This window comes from Raphanus sativus, chromosome 3 (assembly GCF_000801105.2).
Source record: "Raphanus sativus cultivar WK10039 chromosome 3, ASM80110v3, whole genome shotgun sequence".
In the NCBI taxonomy this organism is placed as follows: Eukaryota; Viridiplantae; Streptophyta; class Magnoliopsida; order Brassicales; family Brassicaceae; genus Raphanus; species Raphanus sativus.
In genome coordinates this window covers 14,694,245-14,706,958 of record NC_079513.1, presented here as the reverse complement: position 1 = coordinate 14,706,958, position 12,714 = coordinate 14,694,245, and the positions used below count along the sequence as shown (strand labels likewise).

The window sequence follows — 12,714 nt, the reverse complement described above, 5'->3', positions numbered from 1 at the left end:
TTATTGGCTCCTTCAAACCCTAGGAAAATTAAAAATGACACATGGATCAACTTCAGGTACATTAACAATCTTATTATCTCCGGTGCCGGTACACTCGACGGCCAAGGGAAAGAGTCTTGGCCACTAAATGACTGCCACAAAAACCCCAATTGTCCTAAGCTAGCTATGGTACCACTTCTTAATCCTTTTACATATTGCTTTATTATATGATTTTACTATGAAAATTATGTAATTCGGTTATTTTCTGTTAAACGGAAAATTTGTAGATTTAATTATTTTGATACAAAATGTTATGAAAACAAATACCATTTTGAAAAAGGTAATATCCGCAAAAGCCAGTAGAGTATCTACTAAGATATATCAAAAGTTCTAATTATTTTAAAAACTATGTTTCACTTTTCTATTTTTATCTCTTTTATTTTAATCTTTAAATATCCAAAGAGTGCTTTTTATTCAAGTCACCAAATGTCTTGCTAAACTTTATTATTCTCACAGACCATGGGATTTGCATTCGTGAACAACTCAAGAATTAATGGGATAACATCACTCAACAGCAAAATGGGACACTTCAACTTCTTCTCCGTCCATCACTTCAACATCACTGACGTCACTATAACAGCTCCCGGCGATAGCCCCAACACCGACGGGTTAAAGTTTGGGTTCTGCAGCAACATTAACATCTCCAAGACACACATTGGTACCGGAGACGACTGTATCGCCATCCTTTCCGGAACCACAAACATGGATATCTCTAATGTCAACTGTGGTCCCGGACATGGGATCAGTGTTGGAAGCTTAGGGAAGAACAAAGAAGAGAAGGATGTTAGTGGCTTAACCGTAAGAGACATAGTCTTTAATGGCACAAGCGATGGTATTCGGATCAAGACTTGGGAATCTTCAGCTTCGAAGATCTTGGTTTCTAACTTTGTGTACGAGAATATTCAGATGATTAACGTTGGAAACCCTATCAACATCGACCAGAAGTATTGTCCTCACCCACCCTGTGAAAAGAAGGTGAACTCTCTACGCAAGATACAAGATTATATAATTCTTTTCTCTTACTACAACAAAGAAAAACTAAAAGTTGTGTTTCCTTATTATTTGTCAGGGAGAGTCGCACGTTCAAATCCAAGACCTTAAGTTAAAGAACATATATGGAACTTCAACGAACAAAGTGGCGGTGAATCTACAATGTAGCAAGAGCTTTCCATGCAAGAATGTTGAGCTAACTGACATTAACCTAGAGCATAAGGGAGTCGAGGGTGGTCCTTCCACTGCAGTATGCGAGAATGTTGACGGTTCTGCACGTGGCAAGATGGTTCCTCAGCATTGTCTAAACTGATTTAGCGATACATGGGAAGTTGGGAACAATGACTATGTGTTGTATTATTTTATACTTCTTTATATGTTTTTGTATAATTTCTAATTGGTGTGTATTTGCTTTTTCTTTCTTTTTTCTGCTAGTTTATGAAAGTTTTTCATTGGTGCAATAAAGAAGTGAATAGACTTTTGTGTGTTTTTCGTCTGTGGTCTTATTTTTCTATTATAGGAAAAAAGAGTACAATCTTATTTTAGTAATCATACCTAACTGACGAATATGTAAAACTATAAGAGCAACACCGTCTTAATTCCAAGGAAATATCCTATAAATAATAAAATATATTATATTATATTATATTATATTTTGTTAGGTATTAAAATTTTAGAACTATAATCAAACAGAAGATTTCTCTAAACAAAATTGGATGTAGCAAAGGGTGGATATCTTCAGAAGTCAAAACTATATAATACTTACATCCAGATATAGCAATAGAGTACGTACTGATCCACTATACTGACCCAATATATTAGACCTCATCAAAATAGAGTTTAAAGAAATAACTACCAAGATTCTTAGGTGTTAATTAAGAAACTAGCCATTATCTTTGGCAGATCAAGTATGGTTGCTTAGTAGTTAGTATCGTTATATATGAAAAATAATGTGTATAATTTAGTTTCTTGGTGATGATTTAGCGTTGTTTACAAATCATATGTAATGGAATCATTTCAAAACCAAGCATTAACCAAAACAATTAACTGGTAAATACCTAATTAAATTTTCACCAGAACTGGGGTGGTGGGGTTATTGGAACTAAAATTTGTGTCGAGTTATAGAATTCTACAAGTTAAGAAATTTTTTAAAGTTGAGCAGATTCGATGAATTGGTACCAAAGATTTTATACAAATTATCATTGATTGTTATTAATTATCATAAATTTTCATATATTATATTTTTCTCCAAAACTTTCCTTCTACAACAATATATGTATGTTTTCTAAAAAACAAGAAAAATATCGTGAATATAATTATTTGATATTAAGAAAAAAAATATTTTTTTTTGAATAATATGTAAAATTTATTCAGAGAAAGTTATTTTTTACAGACTAAACTACTAAGAACAGAGTGATTTTTGAAAAAACAGAGCACAAATTTCCAATTTCCTATCGAGTGGCCAGCGGCCTTGAAGAATCGTTCTGTAACATCGAGCCCTCCTTGAACCCAAGAGACACTGATTTCGAATCTGTCTATCAATAGTTTTTGATCACCACGGAGGCCAGAGTTGGTGAATCCCCATGCCTACGGTTGTTTCGTTCTCTCCAGACTGTGTAGAGAATCACTTGGAAGCTATATCTCAAGAGCTAGAGCTGTATCATCGGCTGAGTATTATCTGACAATAACTCCCTGATGTCTTGCCACCGAGAAGAGAATCTGGAAGGTAGAATCTTGTGAGTCAAGTTCTGCCATATCTCTTGTGAGTAGCTGCATTCAAAGAACAAATGTTCTCTAGTTTCCAGTTGATGTTGACATAGAACACATCCAGGGTTTATTCCAGAGTTCCAGAGGAGCATTTTTTCTCCAGTGGACAACCGATTATGCATCGCAATCCAAACCATGAAACTGTATTTCGGAGTGGAGGAAGGGAACCAGACAGTAGAGTACCAGTTAACTTGCAGTTTTGAACCACAAATGAGCAGCCATGTGTTCTTTGTGCTAAACCTCGGTTTGAAAATATCCAGATTATACTTCCGCACGACAACATCTTCTCCAGTGTTCATCTTAGTCCTCTGCTTGTTTAATGCTTCCTCAATCATAATGTAGATATCATATCTATGCTGCCGTTGACGACGAGCCATAGCAGATTCCACCGTTGCGGTTAGAGAGATTACCATGTCAATACAACCCCTTTCTCCCACAATATCAAATAAGCGACCCATATCAGACCATGCATCGAACAAAATGAGGTTCCTCGCCCATTGTTAACTTCAATGCGATGAAACTCCTTCACTTTATCACAATACTTCAAAAGTTTACGCCATACCCATGATCAGCATTGAATTTGAATGAACTGTCCAGAATGTCTCTCCCTTGCGTAGGTACTCTTTAACCCACCGAGGTTTCAAACAACAAATAGAATTAACTTCTTTCAAAGGCCGTAGCCCCAGACCCCCTTCTTCTATCTTTGTCGTAACCACTTCCCAAGTAATCTTTTCTTTTCTAGAATTCAACTCCGGACCTGACCAGAGAAAAGCTGAACACAGACTATAATCTCTATCAAACATTCTCCAGGAAGACAAAATGATGACATCCAGAAGTTTACAATGCTCATGAGTACATATTTTATGAGTTGCAGTCGTCCCGCCCTAGATAAAAACCGATTTGTCCAGAGGCTTATGTGCTTTATTATCTTCTCAAGAAGAGGCTGATAATCACTTTTGCCCATTCTCTTTGTCAAGAGCGGTAGATCAAGATATCGAACAGGTAACATGCCAACATCCAAGTGGAGCTGATTCTGTATTGCCTGTCTATTTTCCTCCTGCATCCCACCACATAGATCGTTGACTTCTCCACACTCATCACCAGCGCTGAGATGTTTGCAAAGTTTTCAAAGACGTCCAAGATGTTTTGTATTGAACGGAAATTACCATATGAGAAAACAAGAATATCATCTGCGAAACTCATTATTTAGGGTTATTTTAAAAATCATTATTGTTGTTTATATTCTTATTTATATAAAATTATGAATTTTTCTCATAATGTTGTCTCTAATGGTTTTGTTATAATTTTCTTTTTTTTATTACCATTCGATACTTAGCAATAAAAATGTAATATAAAACTTTTGTGTGTATGTGTTTTTCGTTTAATAGATTTCAAGAATCTTATAAGTATACTTGATATTTGCAAAGTTGAGTACTATGAGTAAAACTAAAGAAAATATATGTCCCAATGATAAAATATTTTATTAGAATTATAAAATCAATGAAAACTAAACATTATGAATAATAAAAGATTTTACATGGAATTTAAAAGTCTATAAACCAATAACAAATGATTCTAACAAGAATTTTAAAATCCATAAATTAATAACAATGGAATCTCTAAATTTTCTAAATCAGTTAATATTCAACCACCAATAACCCCCCGGTAAGATTCTGTTTTAAATGAGAGAGCAAAGAGAAATCAGATAGCCATATATGTACATTTCCATAACAATAAATAATCAACTAAAAGCAATACAAAAGAACCAGCCCAATTTTGGGCGATGATTACTACTTAGTAACAAGAATCAAGTTCTTGTTTAAAAAAAAGTAGATTTATTCTAGGGCTTATTTGCCAACTAGCCATATTTTGAGTGTAAATTAACCAAATAGCATTGATTTTGACATATTTCATTTTCTAACATTTGTGTCCCAAATTACCCGGTTTTATCCTTTGTCTTTGCAGGTATCAGGTAAAAAAGTGAAAGAGAACAACGTGGCCAACAAAAGAAGAAGCCATCCACGTCTGCCTTTATTGACCACATACACATGCACCCAAAGTTCTATTCTATACCGCCAAAATAGTATAGATTTCTAACTCCATTCACAACCACAAAATACTAAAACTAACCCCAACATTTGAATAGTGAACTTTAAACTAAACTCTATCAACTAAACATTAAACCCTACATGGAATTATAAACACTAGTCCAATGTTAACCCTAATCTTCCATAAAATTAGTAAAATGCATTACCATTCTACATGAGGCATACAGAATAGAAAATGTGAAAATGTAGTTGAACTTTATATATCATCTTAACATATTTCTCAAATGTTGATATGGTTATGCCTTCATGAAAGGTGGTAATGTTTGCTCTAATGTCAACCCCAATTGTACATAAACTAAACCCTATTAACTATCACTAAACCCTACACGGAAATATAAACCCTAATCCGAAGTTAACCTAAATCTTCATAAACTAAATCCTAGCCACTAATTACACCTTACATGGAATTATAAACCCTAATCCAATGTCAATCCCAATCTTTTATAAATTAAATACTCAAATTTCAAATTATCAGTAAGCTGCATTTAAATTTTTCATGAGCATATAGAATAGAAAAGGTGACAAATGATATAGTAAAAAATTCTATTCCATTTACGTTCAACATATTGTTCCTCTTTACAAAATCGTTTACACACTAATATAAACACATATATACACTGATACAAAACTCATATCAATAGAACATGAAACAACAAACAAGATTGTGCTTTCTTTTCAAGAATCAAACTAAAATAATAAAATAGCCAAATTTGAAAGAAAGACATTCTGTTCCATTTCATAAGATAATATAGAAACACATTCACTGTTTATCTTCATCTTCTGCCTCGTCTTCGAACCCAAAATCAGAAACTTACAGTTTTTCACGTTTCGTCTTCACTCAATGAAAAATTTTGGATTGAGAAGATGGATGCATGGAACGGGGTGATGCTCCTCACCCGTGTGATATATATGGAGAGGAATCGGCTCGCGTGATGATCTCCGCCGCCTCGACGATAACTACAGCGGCTGTTTCAAAAGCAGAGATGTTGGAATTCTAGAAAAAGTTTTCAGATCACAAAATATTCTCAGAACTCAGATGGTAGTCATGATGTCGATCTAATCTGTAAAGAGTTACAAAGAAGGGATATGTGGATGTTGAATTGCCACAAATTATATCACACTGTAATAATAATTATTTTTTATCTTCAGGTTTCACCGGTCACGGAGTGTATAGATTTGTTAGGTAAAATGGTTAGTGTACCAATTATGGTTTTTTTCATGGCTATATGTCCCAATTTCCCTTTATTCTAACAGTTCATGGAAACATATCAACTCTATATAAGCAGATACAGTAGATCAACACTTCTCATTGTGTCTTAAACACATTTATTAATAACACAAAATCCTCACTTTTATATAACGTAACAAAATAAGAAGATGACTTGCATCACTTCTGTGTTTAAGGCTTTGTGTTTGTCTTTCTTGTTCGTCGCCGCCGTTGCAAGTCGTCCGACCAATAGGCCAAAGGTTTTTAACGTCCAACGCTATGGTGCCAAAGCTGGCGGAAAAACTGATAACGCGAAGGTATATACATAACCAATATAAAAACACACACAAATACACATTTTACCGATTTTTTTGTCCAACAATTTTCGGTAATTTCTTTTGTTTAACTTGTCCAAAATTAGGCGTTCACAAACATATGGAAAAGCGCATGCACAAGGAAAAGTGGTAATAGTAAAATCTATGTACCGAAAGGAGTGTTTTATCTTGGTGGTGTAGAGTTCGTAGGGCCATGCGAAAATCAGATTGAGTTCGTTATCGATGGAACTTTATTGGCTCCTGCAAACCCTAGAGACATAAAGAAGGACACATGGATCAACTTCAGGTACATTAACAATCTTCTTATCTCCGGTGCCGGTACACTCGACGGTCAAGGGAAACAGTCGTGGCCACTAAACGACTGCCACAAAAACCCCAATTGTCCTAAGCTAGCCATGGTACCATTTCTTGATTGTTGTCGCCATTGCTTTATTATATTACTTTACAATGAGAACTATGTAATTAAATTATTTTCAACTACCCGTGAATTTATAGATTTGATTATCTAGATACAAAACGTTATTTAAAAGGGTATATATAGTTTTGAAGGAGGCAGAATCCACATAATAATCTGTCTACATCTTATATTCTAGTCAGCTAGTCTTTTTAATAAACTTATTATTTTCATAGACCATGGGATTTGCATTCGTGAACAACTCAAGAATCAATGGGATAACATCACTCAACAGCAAAATGGGACACTTCAACTTCTTCTCCGTCCATCACTTTAACATCACTGACGTCACTGTAACAGCTCCAGGCGATAGCCCCAACACCGACGGGTTAAAGTTTGGGTTCTGTAGCAACATTAACATCTCCAAGACACATATTGGTACCGGAGATGACTGTATCGCCATCCTTTCCGGAACCACCAACATGGATATATCTAATGTCAACTGTGGTCCCGGACATGGGATCAGTGTCGGAAGCTTAGGGAAGAACAAAGAAGAGAAGGACGTTAATGGTTTAACCGTAAGAGACATAATCTTTAACGGCACAAGCGATGGTATTCGGATCAAGACTTGGGAATCTTCGGCTTCGAAGATTTTGGTTTCTAACTTTGTGTACGAGAATATTCAAATGATTAACGTTGGAAACCCGATCAACATCGACCAGAAATATTGTCCTCACCCACCATGTGAAAAGAAGGTGAACTCTCTAGTCTCTACGCAAGATACGAACTTAAATAATTCTTTTCTCTTAATACAACGAAAGAAGAAAAAAATAAAAGTTGTGTTCATTATTTTTTGCAGGGAGAGTCACATGTCCAAATCCAAGACCTTAAGTTAAAGAACATTTATGGAACGTCGACGAACAAAGTGGCAGTAAATCTACAGTGCAGCAAGAGCTTTCCTTGCAAGAATGTTGAGCTATAACTGACATTAACCTAGAGCATAAGGAAGTAGAGGGTGGTCCTTCAACTGCGGTATGTGAGAATGTTGACGGTTCTGCACGTGGTAAGATGGTCCCTCAGCATTGTCTGAACTGATTCAACGATATATGGGAAGACTGACCGTGTGTTGTACTATTTTCTATTATCTTATGTTTTTGTATAATTTCTAATTGCGGTGTATTTTTTTACTTATATTGCGGTGTATTTGCTTCTTCTTCTTTATTTTTCTGCTAGATTGTGAAGAGTTTTGATTGCTGCAATAAAGAAGTGACTACACTCTGTTTTTCGTCTGTGGTAGACTTTTCGGAATGCTTTTTTCGGAGAAGGAAAATCTTATTCTGTTAACCATACGGTCCACACCAAAGAACTGTCCAGGGCGGGGAAGAGTGTCCAGAACCCTAACAGATGCAGACAAAGGTTGGCTCTGGATTTAAGAGGAATTAAGACCGAAAGCCCGAATCCATCATGGTTAATCAAAAAAAAAAAAACCGTACCAAAGAATAAAGATTATGTTAAACACTTAAACTTATAAGAGAGCAACTTTAACGTGAAGGTTTTTATTTCAGTATCTAGATAAAAAATAAAAAAGAAAGAAAGAAGAACTTTTTAAATACCGGTAAAAAATATGTTGTAGCTACATGTCTAACTTTTAGTGGTAATAACTTCTGTTAAAATCAAAATGAAATTATTCAACTAAATTACTAAAATCATATTATTTCATAAATTATATATTGGAAGTGGTTGTCTCTCCGATAAAGATGCTCTAAAGTTGTAATGAATATCTATTACTATATAAATTCTAAAATACATATTGTTGGATATCTCAAAATTTGAGAATTGCAAGTCTCCAACCCAACAGTTCTTCAAATAGAATTACTCTATAAAAATATTCATTACAAAGTGAGGATTATCAAATGATGGATATATTCACAAATATATTATAGGAAATATGATAACAATATAAATTGAATATTTAAACCAAAATTATTAGTTATTAGCATTATATAATTTAGAAAATAGGACTGGGGTTTTAGCACAAAAAAATAGGACTGGAAGGGGGGGCCTCTGAGTTATATCCCTTCCCCCATCAAGAAATAGAGCGCTCTGGTTGGACCAATTTGTTTAGTTGGGTTTTACTGAGCTTTTGAGAGTTGAGTCATCATCAATATAAAGCCCATATGATAAATCCAGCGTTTCAAATTAGGGGTGGGCAAAAAACCCAAACCGAACCGAACCGAACCAACCAAACCGAAGTTAAACCGAACCAAACCAAACCGTGTTTTTTATGTAATCCAATTGGTTCATGTTTTACTCAATCCGAACGGTTTGGTTTGGGTTTAAACCGAACCAAATCGAACCAAACCGATAATCCAATATATATATATATATAGTAAAATACATATGATATATATATATATATATATATATATATATTAACATATTGTAAATTTTAGTTAAAATTTCGTTTTTATTTTTTCATAACTTTTGTATCTTTTAAAAAATTATAAATATGATTCAAATAATACTATTATATATAAAATCATGTAGCATAAGTTTTTATATTCTCTATATCGTTTATGAGTTGATTATTTTTTAATAAAAGTATAAAACTGATAGTTTCATATTTTATAACCAACCCGAACTACACTGAACCAAACTAGACCATAATAACGTAAACCGAATTAAATCTAAACCAAACCGAACTGAACCGAACCAAATTAAACCCAAACCGAACCCAAACCAAAGTTACTTTGGTTTTAATTGGTTTGAGTTTTATAAAACCCAAATTACCCAAACCAAATCGAACCCAAACCGAACCCGAAACTAAACCGAAATGCCCATCCCTATTTCAAATAATATCATCGTGAGGCATCATTGAAAGTTTTTTTTTTTTGGCTAAATTATAACACCATTGGAAGTTATACGGCGTATTCGTAAGAAATACAAAGTGTAGGCGTACAAGTTAATTCTCGGTTAAATCATGAATGGCGGATGTAAACCGAAGAAGACCGAACGGTCTGGATTCCGAGTTAGTTCACAATGTGAATCACACTCAAGGTGCTCTCAGCTAAGATGGGTGTAGCCGAACACACATTCGTATCAGAAATGTCAACTTTCGATGATTTCATTCTATCTTACTATGGTTTCAGGTTGTCTTCTAACAACAGGTTACACTTTGTGTTTCTGTTTTGCTTCTCGTTTTAGACATACAGTGGAGTGGCCACTGTGACTTCTGACTTTTTTTTTTGTGGAGCAGCTTTGTGACGTGTTGGTTGTAGAGTAAGATTCTTTTGGCCAGTTCCATTCACTTGATCAAGTAAGATTCAAAAAGAAAGAGCAATTTTTTTTTTAACTTTTGGAATCTAAAATCCTTTCTTTTTCTTCCCTTAGGGTTGCGGAGGTCCATCGCACTGTGGAACAGTGCACTCTTGTCAGAAAAATGTAAGGGGTACACTCATTACAGCACGTGGTGTTAATGTTTGTGAGTAGAAAATTGATAAAGTGACTTATATATTTGTTGCTTTTGATTTTCTGCTATGCTCTGGAAATCTTTAGAGTTTTATTAGCACCTCAATATCTTTATTTCTAGCAAGTATGGACTCTTGGTAGCTACGAAACTGGTATTTTTGTGACCAATGGAAGGACTTATAAGTAAGAGAGCATTCAAAGCTTAATCTGCATTCATTGTCAGAGAGTGAATTGCAGACTTTGTACACGTTGAAACAAATATTATTCAAGCAGTGGCAGCACAACTAGTTAAGAGTCCTAATAAGACCTTAATATCTGTTTGGCAAATCCTTGTCTTAAACTTTTTTCACACTAGAGTTGTTTAATTACTTATTCTATCACAACTGAAATATACATAACCCTGTTTTGTTTTAATAGGTGTCATCCAAAATTTGCACTGTTTCTATATAATCATCTGCTGGATTTGTGTCTAAAGAATAAGATCCTCAATAGGTTGTACCGTTTCTCTTCATCTTGCAGAGCTGGTTTGTTTCACTACTTGAGAGATTCGAGTCATGGACAACGAGCCTCATTTTCTCAGGTCAAGCTCCTGAGCAGAATCACATCAAACCTCTCTGACACAAATCTTCGAACTTGCATTGACTCGTTCAACCAATTATTTATACCCTTTCTCTTTGCCATTATATGACTCCAAGTTATAAGAAGGCGTCTCTCCTTCGTATCTTGTCATGTCATTAGATCTCTTAAGAAACAATGTTTTAAGTCATTGTGATCTGCAGCTTTTCCCATTTTCATGTGATTTCTCTTTAGAGATTGTTCTCTTGACTTCTTCAGGCTGGTTTTGAAGTTATCTTAACCAGTGTGTCGATGTCTTGGACGCATATTCTTTCTAAAATATTCTCCCATGCTATATAAAAGCTTGTTGGTACAAGAATCTCCTCGTTCTTTCTAACATTTTCTGATAAACAAGTCTAGTAGATATCTTTGATAAAGTTTTGGGCCCATGTTGTGGACTAGCCTTTCTAGAGCTGGTTCTGCTAGGTGTAGACCGGTTCAGTCCCCATAAACATCTTTGCTAATGTAGCGTCTCAAAGGTGCTCAACTTTATGGTTTGTACAAGAAATTAAACATCTAGAGGAGCAGCTTTACAAGAAACATCGAACTATCGGAAATATGCGCACACATCGATATACAAGAAGCAGTGGAGGCTGTGGAGCCCACTTGGTGCTTGCCTGGCCTTCAAGGTAGTTGGCATGGTCTTCTCTTTGGTATCATTAAGATGCAAGAAAACATTTTCTCCGTTAGTGAAACAACACCGGTTATCCTTTTTTCTGAACTTGAGATGCGGCCTTGCTGAGAAATTGAGTGTAAACAGCGAATTTATATTACCTCGTTGTGGTTATGTGACAAAAGAGTTTTGACATACCGTAGAATTTTATATTACCTAGATATAAGCGGCATCTAAGAAGCATTTAAGGGGTGTGAAAATTAATCAAAGGTGTCATTGGAGGTTTTCGAGAACAGGCGTTAAGGGGTGTGAAGAGGGGACTTTTTCCAGCAGAGTTACTGAATTTTGATTTTTTCTTGTAGCGAACTTTATTTATAGTGATTTAAGGGGTATCACATGACACCCTATAGGCTTAAGTGGATCCGTGTAATAAACTTTTTTTCTGAACGACCAATTTTTAGAAATTTATTAAACTAATCACTTAAGAAGATAGGCTAGCAAAGTAGTTCTTCTTCTCTTCTTACATATGTTTTCTATGTTACATCACTCTCGCACTGAAATGCTTCTTAAGCTAAATCAAACTGCATTAGAAGCTAATATAGTAGATTGAAAATGTTTGTCCCCAATCAACTTTAAGAGAGGGAGTATTCTTCATGCTATATTTTGAGTTTGATTTGTCGTTTCCTGCCACTCATGTGGATATTGTCTACGTCAGAAATGACAAGATATAGCTACATCTTTTAAATTTAATATTGGTTTTCAAATAGTCACAGCTATGTACGTTATCACAATCTTTTATGCATGTTATATAGATTGGAATACAAGGAAAATAGTTAAATAATAGTGGAACTTTACATGCAACATGTCACACTGGAATATATAAAACGCCAAAAATCGTATCTCTCCTCTCTTTGGACTAGTCAGAAGTTCATGTTCACATGGAAATGAATATGTTATCTATCTTATTAAAACAGAAACATTCTGTTGGACCTAACATTTATTTTGTAAGTTTTTAAATTAAATACACTTTTATACTTTATAGTTAAACCTACATTAAATCACTAATGTTTCTTTCTTTATACTACTATCCATGTTTCCAAACAATATACTTATTTCTTTATACTACTATCAATGTTTCCAAACAATATATTTTTTATACTACTATCAATGTTTCCAAA

The 12,714-nt window shown here is 34.6% G+C and overlaps 2 protein-coding genes, 1 long non-coding RNA gene and 1 pseudogene across 3 annotated transcripts in view; 3 read left to right on the top strand and 1 right to left on the bottom strand.

Annotated features, from left to right (window-relative positions):
• The window catches only part of LOC130509052 (exopolygalacturonase-like), a 1,833-nt gene extending 479 nt beyond the window's left edge, over positions 1-1,354 (top strand). Inside the window, exons 3-5 of the mRNA XM_057004603.1 lie at positions 1-168; positions 496-1,014; positions 1,109-1,354. The exon at positions 1-168 is cut by the window's left edge and continues 1 nt beyond it. Coding sequence (XP_056860583.1) covers positions 1-168; positions 496-1,014; positions 1,109-1,342 — 921 coding nt within the window. The 3' untranslated portion in view covers positions 1,343-1,354. The remainder of the gene's footprint in view (positions 169-495; positions 1,015-1,108) is intronic.
• Positions 1,355-2,678: 1,324 nt separating this feature from the next.
• Positions 2,679-3,254, bottom strand: LOC108851288 (uncharacterized). Its single transcript, XM_018624694.2, has one exon. It carries the CDS (start codon positions 3,252-3,254, stop codon positions 2,679-2,681), a length of 576 nt encoding a protein of 191 aa, XP_018480196.2.
• A 3,027-nt stretch (positions 3,255-6,281) lies between these two features.
• On the top strand, positions 6,282-7,935 carry LOC130509619 (exopolygalacturonase-like; annotated as a pseudogene).
• Positions 7,936-9,893: 1,958 nt separating this feature from the next.
• On the top strand, positions 9,894-11,090 carry LOC108846767 (uncharacterized). The gene is made up of 4 exons (XR_001948706.2): positions 9,894-10,007; positions 10,097-10,156; positions 10,231-10,281; positions 10,828-11,090. It is a non-coding gene; the product is annotated as an uncharacterized LOC108846767 (long non-coding RNA).
• The last annotated feature ends 1,624 nt before the right edge of the window (positions 11,091-12,714 follow it).

Excerpts from the sequence above, each read along its gene's own strand:
- LOC108851288 (XM_018624694.2), bottom strand. The coding sequence starts at position 3,254 with ATGGGTCGCTTATTTGATATTGTGGGAGAAAGGGGTTGTATTGACATG.